Consider the following 23,548-nt stretch of genomic DNA (forward strand, 5'->3'; position numbering starts at 1 on the left):
GGCTCCATACTTCAGAACACACTACTGCTCTTGCTCTTACAGAAGCCATAGGTCTCATATCCAGCATCCACATGGTCACTTACAACCATCCAAACCCCAGTTTCATGGGATCCAAAAGGCATTTGTGTACACATACCTGTATCCAGTAAAGTGTTCATACTCGTAAAGCAAAAGACCAAGTCTAAAAATAGATAAATAAATTTTAAAAGACAAAAATTCAACAAAAGATGGGCAAGTCAAGGCTAGAAAAATGGCATAATGGTTAAGAACATCGTTAAGCATGGTAAAGAACTCACATTTAGTTCCCAGCATCTTCATCAGGCTTACAACTGCCTATAACTCTGGCTCTAGAGGATCCAAACCCTCTTCTGGCTTCTTCCAATACACTAACACACACACACACACACACACAATTAAAAATAAAAATAAGCCAGGCAGTGGTGGCGCATGCCTGTTATCCCAGCACTTGGAAGGCAGAGGCAGGTGGATTTCTGAGTTCGAGACCAACCTGGTCTACAGAGTGATTTCCAGGACAGCCAGGGCTACACAGAGAAACCCTGTCTCAAAAAAAACAAAAAACAAAAAACAAAAAACAAAAAAAACCCCAAAAACCTGAAAATAAAAATAAATAAAATAAAAATAAAATATTTTTTATAAGATGGCTGGATTTCCCCCCAAGAGTTACTTTCTCACTTTTATTTATGACAATCATTCTTTATCTATCCTAATCAAAAGCTCTTTGAGACAATTCCATCAGCCTTAGCCAACTGGAGAATAGAATCTTCTGACTCACTCATCCTGGGAATGACTCCGTAGACAGCATAGGCTTTAAACTAGCCATTGAACTGGCCTATGACCATGTCTACCTCAACACATTCATCTGGATGGACAGGTGGTCCTTGGTTGCTCTCAGAGCATTTCCAGGGCATGTACAGATCCAGGAACTCACCAGCATCTTTCTGCCTGTCACAGCCATCCTTGCTCTCTGGTTCAGCAGGAGCAGAGTAAGAGATGGCTGGATCAGCCGGGCGGTGGTGGCGCACCACCACCTGTAATCCCAGCACTCTGGGAGGCAGAGGCAGGTGGATTTCTGAGTTCGAGGCCAGCCTGGTCTACAGAGTGAGTTCCAGGACAGCCAGGGCTATACAGAGAAACCCTGTCTCGAAAAATACCAAAAAAACACACACATACACACACACACACACACACACACACACACACAAAGAGATGGCTGGATCTTAAGCCAGGTCTAGTGGGGGATGCCTTTAATCCCAGCATTCCAGAGGATGAATCAGATGGCTCTCTGAGTTCAAGGCCAGCGTGGTCTACAGATCAAGTTTCAGGACAACCAGGACTACGTGGAGAAACCCTCTCTGGTAGGAGGAGGAAGGGGAAGAGGAGGAAGAAGGAAGAGGAAGAGAAAGAAGTAGAAGAGGAGGAAGAAGGGGAGGATGAGGAAGAGAAAGAGGAGGAGGAAAAGGAGGAAGGGGAAGAGGAGGAAGAGGAGGAGGAAGAAAGGGAGGAGGAGGGAGGGGAAGAGGAGGAGGAGGTTGTACATGCCCATAATCTCACTTGGGAGGTAGAGGCCAGCCTAGTGTATATAGTGAGTTCCAGGCCAGCCAGGGCTACCCAGTAACACCCTGTCTCCAGAGAAGATGGGCAACTCAAGTAAATAGAATCTGAATAGATCACTCTCCAAAGAAGATCTACAAATGGCTGATGAAAGACATGGGACTCTGCTTGACTTTCACAGAGGAAAAGCGAATCGGGGCCATTTAACATCCCAACGAGGCGCAAGTTCAATGCAGGCAGTCCAAAGTGTTAGAGAGATTAGAGACTTTAGATGCACTGGGAATTAGAAAAGAAGAGACAGTTCCTCAAAAGGGAAAATGAACACAGAGCAGAGTGTGGTGGTGCATGTCTGTAATTCTAATTTAGGAGGCTGAAGCAGGAGGATTGCTATGATTTCTAGTCCAGCCTGGGCTAGAGTGAGATACTGCCTCCTAAATAAATAAATAGATGGTAGATAGATAGATACATAGATAGATAGATACATAGATAGATAGATACATAGATACATAGATAGATACATAGATACATAGATAGAAACATACATAGATACATACATAGATAGATCATAGATAGATACATAGATACATAGATAGAAACATAGATACATACATAGATAGAAACATAGATACATACATAGATACATAGATAGATCATAAATAGATCATAGATAGATACATAGATAGATACATAGAAACATAGATACATACATAGATAGATACATAGATAGATCATAGATAGATACATAAATAGAAACATATATATATAGAAACATAGATACATACATAGATAGATCATAGATAGATAAATAGATACATAGATAGAAACAGATACATAGATAGATAAACAGAAACATAGATAGATCATAGATAGAAACAGATACATAGATACATAGATAGATCATAGATAGATCATAGATAGATAAATAGATACATAGATACATAGATAGAAACAGATAGATACATAGATAGAAACAGATACATACATAGATAGATACATAGATAGAAACATAGATCATAGATAGATCATAGATAGATACATAGATAGATACATAGATAGAAACAGATAGATAGATACATAGATAGATACATAGATAGATCATAGATACATAGATATATCCATAGATATATCCATAGATAGATCCATAGATAGATAAATAGATACATAGATACATAGATACATAGATAGATCATAGATACATAGATAGATACATATATAGAAACATAGATACATAGATACATAAATAGAAACATAGATAACATAGGTAGAAACATAGATACATAGATAGATACATAGATAGAAACATAGATAAATACATGGATAGATACATAGATAGATACATAGAGAGCCAGTCAATATAGTAACCCTTCAAAATGACCCAGTAGTTTCATCCCTTAGCTATAACCCTGAAAGATGGGAAACCTCTGGCCCCAGAAAGCCTTTCTCTCCAATGTTCACAGCAGCACTATTTGTAATAGCCCAAATGTTAATCAACTGTGCTAGAATGAAAGACTGACATTTTTGATCACTTTTTTGTTTGTTTGTTTGGGTTTTTTTGTTTTTTGTTTTGTTTTTGTTTTTGGTTTTTGGTTTTTCGAGACAGGGCTTCTCTGTATAGTCCTGGCTGTCCTGGAGCTCACTCTGTAGACCAGGCTGGCCTTGAACTCAGAAATCCGCCTGCCTCCCAAGTGCTGGGATTAAAGGCGTGTGCCAAAGCTTCCCTTGGGAGTCTGAGTGTGTGCAGCTTCTTCATCCAGAATGTTTGCTGCCCGAGACTGCAAACCTACAGAGATCCCCATTAGACTAGACGACCCCTCTCCCTGTGTTGTACCTGATAAGCACACTGAGGCACTGGGTGGTAATAGCAAGAGAATCCCGCCTACTCCCAGCTTCACTGTCTGTCTGTCTGTCTGTCTCTTCTTCATTCCCTTGCTGCCCCTAGCCCAAGCACTTCGATTAAAGGCGTGTGCCACCACTGCCTGGCTCTTTTATTTTTTTTTTAACTTTTTTGTGTGTGAAGATTTATTTATTATTATATGTAAGTACACTGTAGCTGTCTTCAGATTCCCCAGAAGAAGGCATCAGATCTCATTATGGATGGGCTGTAAGCCATTGTGTGGTTGCTGGGATTTGAACTCAGGACCTTCAGAAGAGCAGTCGGTGCTCTTAACTGCTGAGCCATCTCTCCAGCCCCAGAAGCTTCTCAAAGGCAAGAGCATGGTTCCATAGGTGATTGGAGCAAGCTCACCTCTGCTGTGGCCACACGACTGTGTGTGTATTCACTGCAGAACCAAATAGGTGTGTTTGTAATTAGAGTATTTACTTTTTTAAATAGTGTGTGTGTGTTTCTCCAAAGCTTTGCTTTGTCTTCATGAATCTGATAGATGACACCTTTGATTAGTACTGGGGTAATAGTCTCCAAGTTCAAATAGACGAACAGACATCACAAAATTCATTCATTCATTCATTCATTCATTTACTTATTTATTCAGTTTATATTCCCATTCCCTCCTCCCCTCCATCCTTCCTGTCCTACTAGTCCCACTTTTACAAATGCCTCCCCCAAGTTAAGAGTAACGGCTTTCTCCTGTGCAAATTAAGGTGTCTGTTTGTAGTTAAAGAATAAGTTCCTGTTTGTCCTGAGTTAAATCCCTACAAGTTAAGGTTTCTAGTTGTAATTAAGAATGAGTTCCTGATTCTTAGATCCCATCTAAACAGTAAAACTTTTTTTCAGCCTACACTAAACCCGCGACGCAATTCCCATGATGTATAGTACCCTGCCCCTCCCCTTTTGTTGTATCTAACAATGTATGACAGCTGACTCTCTCATTCCTGACAACACTTCATCTGTCTCATAAAAATGACCCCAAAAGGGGCTGGAGAGGTGGCTCAGTGGTTAAGAGCACTGACTGCTCTTCCAGAGGTCCTGAGTTCAATTCCCAGCAACCACATGGCGGCTCACAACCATCTGTAATGGGATCTGATGCCCTCTTCTGGTGTGTCTGAAGACAGCTGCTACAGTATGTCAATAAATAAATCTTAAAAAAAAAAGAAAAAAGACTTCGAGGGGCCAGCAGGGACTGCTCTCTTAAATCCTGATTTAGGGAGAGGCAGCCAGACTGGCCAGTCCTGGGTACACCCCAAAATACAGCTTGTTTTAATTGGACAGTTGTCGAAATTTATACGATGTTAATTTGTTTAGTCTGCAGTTGAAGGCTGTTTCTTTCAGGCTATTTCTATGTTCTGGTGCATGCAGATAAAAAAACCACTCTAAACCCAAGTGTGTATAGGGGTTTGTGTGAACCCAAGTTTTTTCTTTCCTTTGATTAAAACCAGAAAAATGCCCTAGTACTTGAGAGGCTGAGGCAGGTAGATCTCTGTGCAGTTGAAGTCAGCCTTGTCTGTGTGGTGAGCACTTTTTGAGAATAACGAAACAGGAAGGAAAGAATGAGTTTGCCAGAAACATTTCCACTAACTTCTCATAAATCAGATGAGAGACTTTGCTGAATCACTGTTGTTGACTTTATGGAAATGATATCAACAGATGACCTTGCTGAGCCATCAAGTAAGTATAGAATTAACTCCAAAAAATTGGTACCAGCTATCTTTTCGTTTATCTTTTATTTGTTTTTCTCCTCTAACTTTGTTATTGTTTCACTTAACATCGTGGTGGAGGCTTCCCTCTCCTCCCAGCCCCTCTGTGCACAGCTCCTCCCACCACTGTTCTCCTCTGAGTAAGCGGAATAGTCCAATCCTTGTGAAACGGGAGATTTAATCATAAACAGGAATGAGCTCCGTTTGCCGTTACTGTAAGATGGCTTTTAAGCCTAAGATGGACGCAGGCTGGCTCCTCGGTTCTTTGACCTCTGTATACACACATTGTGGCACGTGCGCACGCACTCAGATACACTAAATAAATAAATGTAAAGTAAACAAATAAATTAGTGCTGACCACCAGGCAACAGTTTTGAGCCTTCCTATACATGCCAACATTTCAGACAGCATATATCTGTTGAAGACCATTCCTTCACTCTCCCCCAGCCTATTGCCCTCAACTTTAAGAAGGCCACACCCATCCTCTCAGTATTGATAACTTCTATTGCCTTTGTCCCTGACTCCAAGCCCTCTAGAGTTTTTCTTAGATTTCTCTCTGCCTTTCCTCCTCCTCCCCCTTCTCCTCCTTCCCCACCTACTCTTCCTCTTTGCTTGGTACTCAGAATCCCCCTGCCTCAGCAACTGGCACACCTGGCTCCTATAGTTGCTTTTGGTATTGTTCAGGGAACGGTTTTTTGCAAGTGTCTCAGTCCTGAAGTGTGCTCGCTCCCTCTGAGCGCCCCCAGTCAATTCAGAAGGCCCTCTGTCGAGAGGACTAGTGCTGTCACTCACCACTCACGTGTTTCTCCTTGGAGTCTGGCACAGAGACACCAGCTACTGTGGGAGGCCCGGAGGTCTTTGTGCTTCCTGATAAACACTTAGGGGAACCTGAATTGCTAGCACACAGGGCTGCTCATTCTAAAAAAGAAACATATAGCCTATTATCTGCCAAGAAGGCTGGGAACAGATGTGCATTCTAGACTCGTGAAACTTGTGTTATCTGCGTGGTGGGGGCTACACTGGCCCCTCCCTCAGACCCTTATTATAAGCCTCTTTTTCCTCAGTCAATCTATAAAACAACTATAGAACCTCCTTTTTTTTTTTTTCCTTCGAGACAGGGTTTCTCTGTGTAGCCCTGGCTGTCCTGGAACCCATTCTGTAGACCAGGCTCACCTGGAACTCAGCGATCTGCCTGCCTCTGCCTCCTCAGGGCTGGGATTACAGGTGTATGCCATATTGTCAGGGTGGAGAACCTATCTTTATGGACAGTGTCACTTGGACCTTAAAAAGAGTTTTAAGGTAGACACTTCTAATCTTTACTTAATTTTCTTTGTTCCTCAAAGAGGCTTATGCATGCTTTATTGTGCACAGTGGATTGTTATCACCAGGAGAGGTTTTACGACATTCTGAAGTTCTTCTTCTTTTTTTTTTTTAATTTTGTTTTTTTTCGAGACAAGGTTTCTCTGTATAGCCCTGGCTGTCCTGGAACTCGCTCTGTAGAGCCCTGGCTGGCCTTGAACTCAGAAATCTGCCTGTCTCTGCCTCCCAAGTGCTGGGATTAAAAGCGTGTGCCACCACTGCCTGGACTGATGTTCTTAAATATACTTAAAATAAAGGACTCAAAGACTCCCAACGTTTAAAGCAACAAAGTCTGTTACCCCTGTGTTGAACCAAGCTGACTCCTTGCCTCCCAAATATCCTTACTACGCCAGCCATGGTGGATGAAGAGATTCCCACAGGCTACATCATCCCCTTTCCATATGCCAGTTGTGGGGACACTCCTTAGTAAACCTGAAGCCACTGCTAAACCAACAGGCATCCGGAAATTGGGAGCAAAGTCCAAGATCCTGAGCCAGGCTGCAATACGAAGGCAGATCGATCATCGCCTGGTCCAAAGTCTTGCTGGGGATGTGCTGGGGTTCTGCTGACTGCAAAAACAGGGAACCCACCAGATGAGGAGTTCAGAGGCACGCACCTGCTGGAGACTAGTTGGGGAGAGGCTTCACAGTTCGAGATTCCCACAGTTCTCAATGCTCTAGAGGCAGGCTAGCCACGAAATTTGGTGGAGCCCGGATTGGTCTATTGTAGGGAGAGGGTCCTAGGCCACTTTTCTGGAAGGGTGGAAACTACGGAGTTGTATAAAGCTAGCCTAAGGAGTTCGTGTTCTCAGAGCTCTTGGGAGGACAAGGTGCGACCACAGCCCCAGGAGCCGGAAGAAGCTGTATTGGGGAGGAATCAGCTCTGCTCATTGCGCGTGGATGATAGGCATGACCACCACCTTTGCAGCTGCTGCTGCCCAGCCTGAGCCCCAGGCCACCTAGGCTGGCATCTGCCTTAAGTAGCCTTCCGTGACCACTCCCACAGGAGGCGGGGCTAGCCGAGAATGGGCAGGAAAGGGTTGGCCAGTGCGCAAGACTTTTGCAGAGCGGAGAACGCTCTACAACAGCGCCACCTAGAGGTCAGTGGCAGGTCCCCACGAGCTAGGTCAGAAGTTGCAGACACCCCTAGGCTCTGCTTCTGGTCCAATTCAGGAGCTGCCCTGAGCTCTCTGTACCCTCCTAGAAGGAGTTTAGGAGGTGGGTGAACCGTGGGGTGCTGTCTCTGAATTGAGGCTTACTGGGAGATCTAGATAGGGTCCCTGTGGAAGGACAGCAGAGAAGACCTATCCACCATGACTTTTATTAATCCAGGAGAAGATACCATCGAACTTTCAGGCAGTTCAGACTGTTCAGAGAATCGAAGATGGAGCGAATCTCAGGTAGCAAATGTTCACTACAGGCAATCTTTGAAAACAATTACACAGTAGGTAATTTGGATTTATACCAAATGAAGACTGTAGGAAATTGTGATGTGGGGGTAAACGGGTAAGGTCTTCTCATCATAACCCTTTTTAACAAGAAATTTATTATTATATGTAAGTACACTATAGCTGTCTTCAGATGCACCAGAAGAGGGTGTCAGATCTCTTTAAATATGGTTGTGAGTCACCAAGTGGTTGCTGGGATTTGAACTCAGGACCTTCGGAAGAGCAGTCAGTGCTCTTAACCACTGATCCATCTCTTCAGCCCTCATCATAACCTTTTAAAATGACAGTTAAGTTGGGGCGGTGGTTCTTGCTTGTAATCCCAGCCCTCTGGAGGCTGAGGCAGGAAGCTGGCCAGCAGTTCAAAGTCAGTGGGGTTCTCTAGCAAGTACTAGGCCAGCATGGACCAAATAGCAAATGATGTGGTGGCTTAACCCTGTGATTCTGGCACTGTAGAAACAGAGGCAGGAGAATTGACCCAAGTTAAAGGCCGTCCTGGGCAACATAGGGACGAGAGGTCTGCCAAGCCCGTAGAATAAGGCTGCTTCAAATGACAAAATAGGGTTTGGATTATAGCTCGGCTGGTCAAATACTTGCCTCATCCTGGCTTCAGGACCTAGGGAGTAAGGTAACACCACCTTGTCCTGATTGCATTTTGTGTTTACTTAGGCCAGTGGTTCTCACCTTTCCTAATGTTGTGGTGACCCCCAACCCTCAAATTATTTTCTGTGCAAAATTACCATAACTGTAATTTTGCTACTGAACTGTAATATCAATATCTGACATGCAGGATATCTGATATGTGACCCCTGTGAAAGAGTTTGTCAACACCCCTAAAGGGGTGGCCACTCCGAGAACCTCTGGCTTCGATGGTTCTCAGTCTTCTACCCCTTCAACAATAATGTTGCCTGGCAACACATTTGAGTATTCCATGACATTGTTTATAGTCCAGATGTATTAACCAAAATAATTAGTTTTCCCAAATGTAACTTTCTGTTTGTTTGTTTGTTTGTTCAAGACAGGGTTTCTCTGTATAGCCCTGGCTGTCCTGGAACTCACTCTGTAGACCAGGCTGGCCTCGAACTCAGAAATCCACCTGCCTCTGCCTCCCAAGTGCTGGGATTAAAGGTGTGCGCCACCACTGCCCGGCCCCAAATGTAACATTAACTCAAGAAGTTACAAATAAAAAATGGCTGTCATCTAATGTCTGAAATAGTATGAAAAATTTATTAATGCTCTTTTAGAAATGAGTGTTTCAAGGTTACTCTGACCCTCATTTAACTTGGAACTAAATTATGGTCTTTGCTTTTAAAAACATTGTAACTGAGTCATGAACTCATTCTTGGTCACTGGCCTAGAAAGGACTCATTTTCTTTCTTTCTTTCTTTCTTTCTTTCTTTCTTTCTTTGTTAAAATTTATTTATTTTATGTATGTGAGCACACTGTCACTCTCTTTAGACACACCAGTAGAGGGCATCAGATCCCATCACAGATGATTGTGAGCCACCACGTAGTTGCTGGGATTTGAACTCAGGACCTCTGGAAGAGCAGTCAGTGCTCTTATCCACTGAGCCATCTCTCCAACCTGATTCATATACTTTTAGCTGACTTATCAGCATGATTGTCCATATCGTATCAGAAATTTTATTATCATTATTGTTATTAATTAATGGTTAAGAAAGGGTCTTACTATCTAGTTCTGGCTGTCTTTGAACTCACAATGTAGCCTCAAATGCACAGAGATACACCTAAGTCAGCCAGACTCTTTAACCGTGTCACTCAGTCACGTAAACACAGCCTGAAATGCCTTAGCTTGGACTCCAGCCCGCTATGGATAGTGCGTGGCAGTGCTTTTACTAAACATGCAAAGTTGTTTTGTGTTTTTTCCTTAAAAGACGTGGTGGTTACACTGTTGCTTGTTTGGGAGGCAAAAGTAGGTGGATCTGTGTAAGCTTGAGGCCATATCAAGATCTTATCTCAAAAAACAAATGATCCAAACGGTTTATTTTATTTCTGTGTGTGTGTGTGTGTGTGTGTGTGTGTGTTGGGGGGTATACACAGAAGCCAGGAGAGGGAGTTGGATCCTTTGGAGCTAGAGTTACAGCTATTGTGTGCTATGCAATGTGGATGCTGTGACCCGAACTCCAGTACTCATGACTGAGAAACAGGCCAATTTCTCTAAAAGCTGTGTGTTGGTGAAGGCCTTTAATCCCAGCACTCGGGAGGCAGAAGGAGGTGGATCTCTGTGAGTTTAAGACCAGCTTGGTTACAGAGTGAGTTCCAGGATGGGCAGGGCTACAAGGAAAAACCCTGTCACAAACAAACAAACAAACAATGCACCCCCCAAAACAAAAACAAGAGTTGGAGAGATGACTCAGTGGTTAAGAGCACTGACTGTTCTTCCAGAGGTCCTGAGTTCAAATCCCAGCAACTACGTGGTGGCTCCAGTCTATCTAATGGGATTTAGTGCCCTCTTCTGGTGTGTCTGAAGACAGTGGTTTCATTCCCTCTCTTTTTTTCTCTCTCTTCTTTGTCTTTCTCTCTCCTTGAGACAAGGCTTCTCTGTATAGCCTTGGCTATCCTGGAACTGTCTCTGTAGACCAGGCTGGCCTCAAACTCATAGACAACTGCCTCTGTCTCCCAGATGCTGGGATTAAAAGTGTGTGCCACCACTGCCCAGCTCAAGTTTTATTCTTACAATACAACAGTGAGGCTGGAGAGATGGCTCTGCAGTTCAGAATGCTTGCTGCTCTTGCAGGAGGCTGGACATTGGTTCCCAATAGCAACATTGAGGATCTTACTGCTGTCTCCTGGCCTCCTCCTATCTGTCATTTACATGACACTTGTGAGTGAACATGCACACACACACACACACACACACACACACACACACGCATGCACGCTCAAAAATTAAATCTTTTAAAAAGAAAATATATTTCTCTTTGTAAAGATTTATTTATTTTATGTATATGATTATACTGTAACTGTCTTCAGAAATGCCAGAAGAAGGCATCAGATCCCATTACAGATGGTTGTGAGCCACCATTTGCTGGGACTTGAACTCAGGACCTCTGGAAGAGCAGTCAGTGCTCTTAATCGCTGAGCCATCTCTCCAGCCCAAGATTTCATTCTTTAAGTGAAAGTTAACAAGTCCATCTACCTCTTAGCATGGTCTTTTTTTTTTTCTAAAGAGGTTTTCTTTTTCTTTTTGTTTTGTTTTGTTTTAAAAGCAAATATTTAATTGGGCCTGGCTTACAGTTTTTAGACAGGGTTTCTCTATGTAGCTCTGACTGTCCTGGCACTCACTCTGTAGACCAGAGGGCTTTTTTGTTTGTTTGTTTGTTTGTTTGTTTGTTTTTAGTATAAAATATAATTTATTCAGGGCATTAGGAGGAGAGTTAAGAGGCAGAGAAAAGCAGAGAGAGAGAACAGAGAGGTAGAAGCTGGCCATGAGCTCCTGGAGAGAGAGGGGAAGGGAAGAGCAAGGAGCAAGAGTCCAAGAAAGGAACAAGAGATCAAGAGAACCAGGGTGAGCCGGGTGGCGGTGACACACGCCTTCAATCCCAGCACTTGGGAGGCAGAGGCAGGCGGATTTCTGAGTTCGAGGCCAGAGTGAGTTCCAGGATAGCAGTCAGGGCTACACAGAGAAACCCTGTCTCGAAAAAAACAAAAACGAAAACAAACAAACAAACAAAAGATAACCAGGGTGGTCTTGAGCTCAGAGGTTCTCCTGCTTCTGCCTCCTGGGTGCTGGGATTAATGACCTGCTGCGCCACTACCATCCAGCTGGCATAGTCTTTAATAAATGGTAAAATTGTTACCAAAGAAGTTTTTTTTTTGTTTCACATTTATTTAGTCTGTGTGTGTATATGTGTGTGAGTATGTGTATGTATTCGAGTACGTGTGTGTGCATGTGTATATAAGTGTGCATGTATGTGTATGAGTGTGTGCATGTGTACATGTATGAGTGTGTATGTTTATGTGCGTGTGTGTATGTGTATAAGTGTATGAATGCATGCTTGTGTGAATGTGTATAAGTGTATGAATGCATGCTTGTGTGAATGTGTATGCATGTGATCGTGTGTGTATGTGTGTGTGAGTGTGTATGTGTGCATATATGTATGTGTCTCTGTGTCTGTGTAGGTATGTGGGTCTGTGTGTGTGCATGCATGCCTTTGTGTGTTTGTGTGCATATGTGTGTACTAAAGAAGTCAGAGCACAACTTTCAGGAGTCAGTTCTCTCTTTCTGCCACATGGATCCTTAGAATCAAACTCAGGCTGTCAGCTCAGCAGTCGGCCTGATGCTGAGTCTTGAAGGGTTCAGCAGTCTCTCTGACCTCCTTGGTTGTTTGTTTTTTCATATTTATTTATTTATTTTATGTATATTGAGTGCACTGTAGTTATCTTCAGACGCTCCAGAAGAGGGTGTCAGATTACATTACAGATGGTTGTGAGCCACCACGTGGTTGCTGGGATTTCAACTCAGGACCTTCAGAAGAGCAGTCAGTGCTCTTAACCGCTGAACCATCTCTCCAGCCCAATGCTTTTTTCTTTCTTTTCTTTTCTTTCTTTCCTTTCCTTTCCTTTCCTTTCCTTTCCTTTCCTTTCCTTTCCTTTCCTTTCCTTTCCTTTCCTTTCCTTTCCTTTTCTTTCTTTCTTTCTTTCTTTTTTTTTTTTTTTTGAGACAGTTCTGGTGGAGGTCTACGGTCTGCAATGGCCTGCAACTTACTATGTAGCTGAGGAAGACTTTGAACTCCCAACCCTCCTGACTCTATGTCCAAAGTTCTGGGATTTCAGGCGTGACACATCATACCCAGCTACAGTAACTCCTTTGGGATGTATTATCTGTGGCTGTTTTCTTTGTATTCCTGATTTTATATACCTATGTAGCTGGTGCTGAGTAAATATTTCTCTAACCAGCGGAAGTGGCAAATTGGAAAAGGTTAAGAAGCCTTGTGCTAGGCAAGTCAGCCCTTGAGTTATAATTCCAGAATTTTTATGTACTTGGGCACTTCTTTTCTCTTTGTTTTGTTGTTGTTGTTGTTGTTGTTTTAAGGGAAGGTTTCTCTGTGTAGCCTTGACTGTCCTGAAACTCACTCTGTAGAGCAGGCTGGTCTTGAACTCACAGAGATCCACCTGCCTCTGCCTCCCACAGAGTGCTGGGATTAAAGACGTGCAGGACCGCTGCCCAGCTATCAGGGTACTTTTTTGTTGGTGGTGGTGATTTGAGACAGAGTCTTATGTAGCCCACACTGTCCTACAGCTGCATTGCTCAAACCTCTTAGTTCCCTGCTCCTGCATTCCAAATGCTGGGTTGCAGGTGTACCCCATCACATTCTTCAATTTATATATGTGAGTTAGGCAAGAGCTTTACTGACTGAACTATGCCACCCACCTCTATTTGGACATTTTATTTTATAATTAATTAATTAATTAATTAATTAATTAATTGGTTTTTTTTTTTGAGACAGGGTTTCTCTGTATAGCCCTAGCTGACCTGGAACTCACTCTGTAGATCATCAGGCTGGCCTCGAACTCAGAAATCCGCCTGCCTCTGCCTCCCAAGTGCTGGGATTAAAGGCGTGCGTGCCACCACTGCACTATTTGGACATTTTGAATCAGAGTCTTGCTATAAAACCTTGGTTGGCCTAGTGCTCACTGTATTGCTCAGGCAGATCCCATGGCTACCCTTCTCCACCCTTCTGCCCTAGCCTATGAAATGCTGAGTCACCATGATGTGGCTGTCTTTCAATCATTATTTTTTTCTCTTCTTCTTTGTTTTGGAAATATGCTTTTACACTGTAGCCCAGGCTAGACTGGAACTCACTGTGTAGTCCAGGCTAACCTCCAGCTTGAAACAATCTTCTCAAATATGAGTCACCGCGCTCTGCAAGGTCACCAGTTTTAACATGTAGCTCTGATGGTTTTGAGAATCACGTGTGGTCTGGCAGTCGCCTCCACAGGCAAGATACAGAAGAGTCAGCCCCACCACCCAGCAAAGCCTCTCATCACCTCCTCCCAAAGGCCCCTGGTAACCACTGGTGTGTTTTCTGGTGCTGGAGTGTTATGGGATATCCACCAGAGAAGACTGCTTGGACATGGGTGGTTTAAGCCAATCCAAAGTCTTTATTAGCCAGCTGGTGGCTACACTGGGTATTCAGGATCCAGGTATAGCACCAATCCTTTCTCGGGGTGAGCTTTGAAACACAAAAACCATATTGTGTGTTGACATATTTCACTTAACAAGAATAGCTAGCCAGAATAAGAACCACAGAAGCTCCAAATCAAGGTTAGTACCTCTAGAGACTTTCCCAGAACTATGGACTTTGATGGATTAGGTCTTTGTTTTCATTTTGTCAGGTGGTACTATCTTCATGCTGAGTTTGATGGCCTGCATGGTACGTCCATCATGGAGTCAGTTGTGCTAAGGTCTGGGGGCTTACTGAGGCACGGTACTCTGTTACAGGAGGAGCCCAAAGAGGGTACTGAACTGTCTGGAACTGGAGTTACAGATGGTAGTAAGCCCCCATATGAGTCTTGGGAATTGAACCCAGGTCCTTTGGAAGAACAGCCAGTGCTTTTTAACTGTTGAGCCATCTCTCCCATCCCTTCACATTTTCTCTTCCTCCAATCTTCTCTTCACAGCTGTATCATACATATGGAATCACGGTGTGGCCCTGAGTCTGGCTTCTCTCAGCAGCTGACATTCATCCGTTCCCCTGAGCTCTCAGCTCAGTTCTCTGTCTCTTCCAGACTTGAGGGACATGTGATTGTTTCTGTGTTCTGCCACTTATAACGGAACAACTGTAAACTGTTCTTCAGGGCTAGAGTCGGCAGAGGGTTTCAGCCCCACATAATCCTGGTGGGATTGTGCAAGTCTGTCATCCCAGAACTTTGTAGGTGTAGGTCAAAGAATCAGAAGTTCAAAGGCACCCTCAACTACCTAATGAGTTGTAACCAACCTGACATACATGAGACTCTTTATATATATGTGTGTGTGTATAAAAATTTAAAAACCAAAGAAACACTTGTATATGAGCCTTTGTATAAACATAGCATTTCATTCCTTGAATTAAAAAAAAAAAAACCCAGAAGAATAAATTGCTGAATCATTTCCACTGACCTTTGGTAAACACCTAGGTGTAAGATTGATAGGAGGTACCAATCCCCACCCTTCCCTTTTCTCCCCAACCCTGGCAGAACCTCTCACATGTTTGGCAAGTTTATACTTAACCTATGCCCAAACCTCAATTCATCTGCCCAGCTATTTTTTCTTTCGAAGACCGGGTCTTTTGTAGCCTGGGTTGGTCTCACCCTTGGTTTGTAGCCAAGGTGTACTTTGAATTCTTATTCTCCCTGTCTCCACCTCCCTTTTCAAAGTGCAGGGCTCACAAGTCCAGGCCTGGAGTTAGTTAGTTAGATAGTTAGTTAGTTCATTAAAACAACAAAACAAAACAAAAACAACAAAAACTTGTAGCAATCTTCCTCAGTCTCCGGAGTGTTGGAATTAAAGGCATGAGGTCACCCACCCTAAACTTCATATAGGAGGGGACAGGAAGGCTCAGGAGCAAGGCAGAGAGAACAGGGGAGGGGGTGCTAGCCTTCAACAACTTAACTCAAGGAGACCTACCACCTAGTACGAGGTGGCACGGGGGTGGGGGGGGGGAAGCGTCCTCAACTCTACAGAAGTCCCCAGCACAATCCCGCCCCACCTCTGCTAGCCCGTCCCTTGGGCGTGGCCACAACCTGCTAGAAAAGCAGTAGGAGACTCTCCACTTTCTAGAGCTGCAGACTGCTGGACCCAACGTCCTTTCTTATCCTCCACCTTCCGCCGCCTCTGCTACGGTCATCATGTCGCGGTCCCGGCCTGTCACTGTGCTAGGTGCTATGGAGATGGGACGCCGCATGGATGCGACCTCCAGTGCCGCGTCGGTGCAAGCCTTCCTGCAGCGCGGCCACACCGAGATAGACACCGCTTTCGTGTATGCGGACGGTCAGTCCGAGACCATCCTAGGCGGTCTGGGGCTCGGGCTGGGCCGCAGCGGCTGCAAAGGTAACCGTCACACCTGTCATCCCCTTGCCCCAGCACAGCTAGCTTCGTCTGGTTAGCGGAGCTCTGATCTCCCCCTGTCCACCCAAGAGCTCTGCGAACTACAACTCTTCAGGCGTGTTTAGCTTTACATACTTTACCAATCTTTTCCCACATCTTCTAACGCAAGAATGGCCTACGATCCTCTTCACACTTTGTGCCTAACCCTGGTCCGGCCTGGAATTTGTGGCTGGCCTATCTCTGGGTTCCCAGCTGCGACCCAGCGAGTGCCCCAGATCTGCAGGATTCCTGGCTTTGTGGCAAAACTCAGTACCAGTTCAGACTGAAACCTGCTTCCTTCTTTGCTAAAGGCCCCGGATCCTGTAGATCCGTGAGCCTGTTGGTTAAGAGCGCCCCCTGCATTACCAGGGTGGCGGTCATAGGAGCTACAGTAGCCCCAAAAGGGAACAGGGGCCAGGAGTCGTGTAGCTTGCTGGTACTCTGTCTGGACTCCACCCCCCACAGTTACCCGGCAACAGCCAGGTATGCTCCACCCCACAGTTACCTGGCAACAGCCAGGTAGGTCTGGTCCACCATAAAAGGGGCTTCTTGTCCCCTCCCCTCTCTCTTACTTCCTTACTCTCTTATCTCTTGCCCCTTCGCTCCCCCTCCCCCTCCCCTTCCCCACCTCTCTCCACATGTTCATGACTGGCCTCTACTTCTCTACTCTCTCCCTCTCTCTGCCTTTCTCTGCCTCTACTACCCTCTTAACTCCCCTCCCATACCCTGAATAAACTCTATTCTATGCTATACCGTTGTGTGTCTGGTCCCTCAGGGGGAAGGGATGCCTTGGCATGGGCCCGCAGAGGCACTCCCTTCCCCCACACCTCACCCCCCATAGAATATATATTAATACTCTTTATCCTTTTATGATCACAGCTGTCTTGAGCTCTTGACTCAGTTGGTCCGCTGCCTCAGTTTCTCTCGGGGTGGAACTACACTATCCTGGGCGGGTGCTTCATTATAGCGCTCCTCCCCTCAGGCACTGCATTCTTCCTTCACGCACCCTGCTATGGAGTTTTGCTTCTTGATTCACGGCACAGTGGGAGCCAGAACAGCAGCAGACCTGTGCACTCAGTGGTCCGCTGGTTCCAGATCTCCTGGCTCCCCCCCAGGGAAAGTGATGGCTCATTCTGTATTTTGTGAAAGGTTCTCTCTGCAGCCCAGTAGAGCCTGGGGTTTGCATGTGGCTCCTATCTCAGCCTCCAGAGTGCCTGCATTATACACATTACACATTCCCAGGAGAACCTGCCCCTGACTGCTGTTTGAGTTGTCTTTTTTGAGCCTCCCGCCTTCCCCTGCTTGGGTTTTGGGAGGCTTGGGTGAGAGCCACAGCTTAGATCTAAAGCTGATGTCCCATCAGGAAGGGCAGGTCAAGACCAGAATGGAAAAGTTCCGAGAATGTGATTCCTCAGGTCTCAAGGGCTCTGCTGACTGCTTTTGGGCTGCTGAACTGACTTTTTTGATACGGAAAGTTTCTTTTGCCCATCCATCCATCTATCCATCCATCCATCCACCTACCCACTCCTCCATTCATTGATCTACCCACCCACCCATCCATCCATCCACTCACTCATGCGTTCATCCACCCATCCATCCACCCACTCACTCATCCATCCATCCACCCACCCACCCATCCACCACCCACTCATCCATTCATCCACCCACCCATCCATCCATTCATCCACCCACCCATCCATCCATCCATCCACCCACCCATCCATCCATCCATCCATCCATCCATCCACCCACCCACTCATCCATTCATCCACCCACCCATCCATCCATCCATCCACCCACCCACTCATCCATTCATCCACCCACCCATCCATCCACCCACCCACCCATCCATCCATCTGTCCACCCACCCATCCATCCATCCATCCACCCACCCATCCATCTACCCACCCACTCATCCATTCATCCACCCACCCATCCATCCACCCACCCACCCATCCATCCACCCACCCACCCATCCATCCATCCATCCACCCATCCATCCATTCATCCATCCACCCACCCACTCATCCATTCATCCACCCACCCATCCACCCACCCACCCATCCATCCATCCACCCACCCATCCATCCATCCATCCATCCATCCATTCAACCATTCAACTGGGCTTCTTAGTAGGGGCAGGGAGAGGAGCAGGGACTCATGCAGACGGCCCATCCCTAATATGTTTTCACTAATGAAGTCTGTAGCTAGCCCTGACTTTTCTTCTCATGGGCCCTCAGCCAAGCCTTACTGACTCTGTCCCCAGTTCCTTTGGCACCTTCCTCTCCCTGTGATCAAACCTGCCCATCCATGCTGCATTCAGGGTCATCTTTCCAAACATCTTATGGTGACTACAGAGCTATGAACTACAACCCCTGGTCTAAAGTCAAGACTCCACGTGTGGTGCTCAGGGACATTTTGCTGCTGGTCTGTGATCTTTTCTCTTTTCCTGTGTCCTCTGCCCCAGACCCAGTGCTCTGGTACGTGGGGTGGCAGGTGTGACTCCCACCCAGAGCCTTCTGCTCATGGATTTTAAAGCAAGGTTTACAGGCTCAATAACTAATTGTCACAGGGAAGATGACAGCCATTTCTAATGTCCACTGTCAGTTAAGTCTGATCATCCCTCAGAACTTCTCCGTAAGCTGTTTGTCATTCTTGTTGTTACTTACAGTCAGCAGACCTGAGGATCAGTCAGTTTAATCAAAGCCACAGCTCCTAATGTCACAGCTGGAATTTAAACCCAATTATTTCTCTGTCTTTGTCTGTATATTTATCTCTTCCTCCTTCTCCATACCCCCATCTTCCTCCCTTTTTCCTTTCCCCTGTGTGTGTGTGTATATGTGTGTGTTTTGATACAGTGTTTCACATGAGCCTAGATTTTGTTCTCTGTAGGCAAGAGTGACCTTGAGTTCCCCATTCCTGTGACTGTTTCCTCAGGCTTGGGATAAGAGGCGTGCACCATATGCCCTGCTCAGCCCTCTTCCTTCACTGTTACAATAAATACTATACTGGCTGGTTTTGTGCCAACTTGATACAAGCTGGAGTTATCACAGAGAAGGGAACTTTAGTTGGGGAAATGCCTCCATGAGATCCAGCTGTGGGGTATTTTCTCAATTAGTGATCAAGGGGGAGGGTTCCTTGTGGGTGTTACCACCTCTGGGCTGGTATTCTTGGGTTCTATAAGAGAGCAAGCTGAGCAAGCCAGGGGAAGCAAGCCAGTAAGAAACATCCCTCCATGGCCTCTGCATCAGCTCCTGCTTCCTGACCTGCTTGAGTTCCAGTCCTGATTTCCTTTGGTGTTGAACAGCAATGTGGAAGTGTTAAGCTGAATAAACCCTTTCCTCCCCCACTTGCTTCTTGGTCATGATGTTTTGTGTAGGAATAGAAACCCTGACTAAACCAGATACTCTGTTTGATAAAGTGACTTGAACTTGCATTTTTTTTCTCCCTGGAAAGTAAAAATCGCCACCAAGGCTGCTCCAATATTTGGGAAGACACTGAAGCCCGATGATGTTCGGTTTCAGCTGGAGACGTCACTGAAGCGGCTGCAGTGTCCCCGGGTGGACCTCTTCTACTTGCACTTGCCTGACCACAGCACTCCTATAGAGGAGACACTGCAGGCCTACCACCAGCTGCATCAGGAGGTGAGGGAGGGCCCTGATGTTCCCTGACCTCTTTCACCCTGACCCTGCCAGGAGCGCGAGTGCTGGGTACACGCGGAGCTGGGCACCCACCTCACTCCAGGCTCCCCAGTCTCCTCTTCTGGTCTCCTGAGCTGGGCTGTGATGGAGCCTTTCCCTGAGCTGCATTGAGATGGAGTCTCTCCCCTATAGGGCAAGTTTGTGGAGCTTGGCTTGTCCAACTATGCCTCCTGGGAAGTGGCTGAGATCTGTACCCTCTGCAAGAAAAATGGCTGGATCATGCCAACTGTGTACCAGGTGAGAGGGATCTGAGAGCCGGGGCCATTCAGACTTGGGTCCAAGGCTCCATTGATCCTGGATCTTTGGGTATAACCACGAACGAGATTGTTATAAACCACAAATCCACTACCACTAGGTGTATGCCCTGATTGTCAGGATCTAGGTTTGTTAGGGACTAAACTAAGGGACTTTACAAAGGTGCATTTGGGGTCTCTTTTCTTGACACGTCCCCCTTTTCCAAATGTCCCCCTGCAGGGCATGTACAACGCCATCACCAGGCAGGTGGATACTGAGCTCTTCCCCTGCCTCAGACATTTCGGACTGAGGTTCTACGCCTTCAACCCTTTGGCTGGTATGGCCTGGCATGGGGACAGGCTCTGTGGGTGGGAGGGTGTACCTGGCTTGACTCTATGAATTACTGCCCTGGCAAATGCCCAATCCAGACCCTGGGAGTCAGGGAGGTTTGAGAAGGGGCTGCCCGAGTCCTCTTTTCCAGGCTCCCTTTTGCTCTCCAGTTGCTATCCAGGAATGACCTGGCTATCTCTGGGAGAAATGTGGGCCAGGGTCTGACTGCTGATTTCCCCACAGGGGGCCTGCTGACTGGCAGATATAAATACCAGGATAAGGATTTGAAGAAGAATCCCGAGAGCCGCTTCTTTGGGAATCCATTCTCTCAGATGTACATGGACCGGTGAGCTCTGGTGGGGTCTGTGTCTGAGGAAGGAAAGGCCCAGCAAGGAGGCGCCTACATGAGGGTCCAATGCTGGTTTTGTTGAAAAGGCCAAAGGTGTAAGCAGGAAGCAGTGTATGTTAGCGTTCCTTGTGTGCCCTGCCTGACTCAAGTCCTATCTGTTGGGAGTATGTTACTTACTGCTAGTACACTTGTTGAGCGTGCATGAGGCCTTGCATTTAATGCCCGGCACCTTACAGCAAAACAGCAACAACAAAAGCACCCATCTGTGCAGCCTTCTCCACTACAGTTTGTGACCCTCCTGCCTGGGAGGAGAAACCCTGGCCTTGAACAGTTAGTTGTTCTTAGGTTCACACACCGTCAGAGCCCAGGCGTCTCTTCTGGAGAATCGAGGCCTGGTGGCCTTCACCATGGTCACCCCCTTTAATCTATGCAGTGCGATTCGTTCTTTGACTGATGAAGTCACAGAGACAGGCTGTCAGGGAGTGGTCTCTCTCCCTCAGTAAACGGACTGGTGAGTGTAGGGAAAGGAGGAGGCACAGCCAAAGCCACAGAAGCTGGTCCTAGTGCCCAGGACTTGCTCCAGGCTTTTGGTGACCCAAGGATCACAAGTATACGGTGCTGTGGGCACCTGAGAGGGCATCAGATCCCATTCTAGATGGCTGTGAGGCACCATATGGTTACTGGGAATAGAATTCAGGACTTCCGGAAGAGAACTCAGTGCTCTTAACTGCTAATCCATCTCTCCAGCCCCTGGAGCTGTATTGCTAATGTTTGATCAGAGTATGTAAAAATGCCAGGATTCTTGCCTTGTGTTCCTTCCCTGACTTGCCGAGAAGCCTGGAGATCTGTATGTTCTCATACTTAAGGGTGTATCGTTCTGTCTGAGGACATAGGCTACCTGAAGGATACAGGGGTTGGGTCACCCTCTAGTGACCCTCAAGATACTGACCCCAGTGTCACCCTTCCCACCCTCTCAGGTACTGGAAGGAGGAACACTTCCGTGGCATCGCCTTGGTGGAGAAGGCTCTGCAGTCTACCTATGGCACCACTGCCCCCAGTATGACCTCAGCTGCCCTGCGGTGGATGTACCACCACTCACAGCTCAAGGTAGCCCAGCTGGTCTTGGTCGGATGGATGGGAGGTGGAGGCGTAGAAGTGACAGAGGCCTCTGGGCCAGAAGACTCTTGTCTTCTTTGGCCCAGTTTTCATCTCCCAGGATGGTGAACGACTGACGACTGGCATTAGCACTAGCTTCCCTGACTAGGTGTCAATGGCTATGCGAAGTCTAGTCATCTTGATTTCTTTTTTTCTCTTAACAATCTACTTATTTTTATTTTGTGTGAATTTTTTGCCTGATGGGTCGTGCGTATGCAGTGCCTGCAGAGGCCAGGAGAGGGTGGCAAGTCTCCTGGAATTGTAGTTAAAGGTGGTTGTAAGGGGGTTCCATGCGAATCCTGGAAAGTGAATCCAGGTCCTCTCCCAAGAGCAGGGACTGCTCCTAGTGGCTGAGCCATCCCTCCAGCTTAAAAGATCTCAATTTTCACGTGGAGAAATTTGTTGAGACTCTGGTTTACTTAAGTTCCACAAGTGCATGTGGTGGGAAATAAGAATAGATTTGACCCTGAAAATTACATTTAAAAAAGTACTTATTACAGCCCTTCCAGGAAAGAGAATTCAATTCTATGTTCCTGGGGGAGGGGTAGAGGTGAGGAGGAGGGATCTTTTCCTGCTGTCCCTGCCTCCTCTAACTCCTTTCTCCAGTGTGGGCATTCTTGGGGTAATGGTGCTCTTTTAGTATCTGGTAAATGCCAGGCCTGGAGAAAGATGATTCCCAAACTGTCTGGTAGGGTAGAGAAGCCTACCCGATCTTGCTGTTTGGAGACAGCAGTTACTTCTAGCAGCAACATAGGACTAAGTGAAAACAGGCCCCAGACCTTAGCAAGGGACAGGCAGGAGTGTGGCAGAAGTGTGTTGAAATCAGGCTCTCTCTTGCAGGGCACCCATGGGGATGCAGTCATCCTGGGTATGTCCAGTCTGGAACAACTTGAGCAGAACTTGGCCATGGTTGAGGAAGGGCCCCTGGAGCCGGCTGTCGTGGAAGCCTTTGACCAAGCCTGGAACCTGGTTGCCCATGAGTGTCCCAACTACTTCCGCTAAGATGGAGCTGACTTGGGAGGTGCAGCTTCCTGCTGCTCTGCTTGTCCTGGGTTTGATCTGATTCAGTTGTGCTTTCCCTGTTTAAACAATGCCACTATCTTTTTTTCCCCCTGCTGACTTATTATACACCCAGTTGCCTTCGATGTGAGCTCACTGAGCCCTAATACTTCCTGTTGAATAAAACTGTTACCTGTCACGGCTGTAGCCCGGGCAAACCCGGGGCCTTATTCTTTTGAATGCCTGAGGCTTGCCTCCTTGTCCTTCTGAGAGCCCAGTGTGGAGGTGGGCAGGAGTGTGCCTGGTTTCCAGAGAGCAGAGGCATCACAGTCTGACCTCTGAGCAGGGGCTTGGCAGTGGCCCAGTGCTTCCCTCAGAAAAGCAGTCCGGTTCTACTTGGCACCAGATGCACGCTTTACTATTCGACCACGGGGTCCTACAGAGGTGGACAGCACCTAGGTGCTCTCTGCCCCAACTAAAGTCTGCCTAAAACATCAGATTACACAGGTTAAAGGCTATGCAATCTCTACAACCACCCTCCGTACAGAGCACGGGCAGCAATAAGCTGAAAGGCCCCTGGGTCAACCAAGGCTCTTCCCCAGGCTTAACATGCAGGAGGCAGGGACTAGACCTAAGGAAAACAGATTCCAAGGAAAGCAGTGAGTACTAAGTAACATTTTAATTGGGTTGGCAGGAAGCGCTTCTATCTGCTGAGCCATCTCATG

General features: G+C 46.4%; 1 protein-coding gene and 1 pseudogene across 1 annotated transcript; one reads left to right on the forward strand and one right to left on the reverse strand.

Annotated features, from left to right (window-relative positions):
• Positions 1–728: 728 nt before the first annotated feature.
• LOC127680382 (40S ribosomal protein S21-like) lies at positions 729–15,819 on the reverse strand (annotated as a pseudogene).
• LOC127681535 (aflatoxin B1 aldehyde reductase member 3) lies at positions 15,711–23,026 on the forward strand. Its single transcript, XM_052177888.1, has 7 exons — positions 15,711–16,019; positions 19,512–19,699; positions 19,889–19,993; positions 20,231–20,327; positions 20,564–20,666; positions 21,647–21,776; positions 22,665–23,026. Exons 1-7 carry the CDS (start codon positions 15,818–15,820, stop codon positions 22,824–22,826), a joined length of 987 nt encoding a protein of 328 aa, XP_052033848.1. The 5' UTR covers positions 15,711–15,817; the 3' UTR covers positions 22,827–23,026.
• The last annotated feature ends 522 nt before the right edge of the window (positions 23,027–23,548 follow it).

This window comes from Apodemus sylvaticus, chromosome 3 (genome assembly GCF_947179515.1).
Source record: "Apodemus sylvaticus chromosome 3, mApoSyl1.1, whole genome shotgun sequence".
In the NCBI taxonomy this organism is placed as follows: domain Eukaryota; kingdom Metazoa; phylum Chordata; class Mammalia; order Rodentia; family Muridae; genus Apodemus; species Apodemus sylvaticus.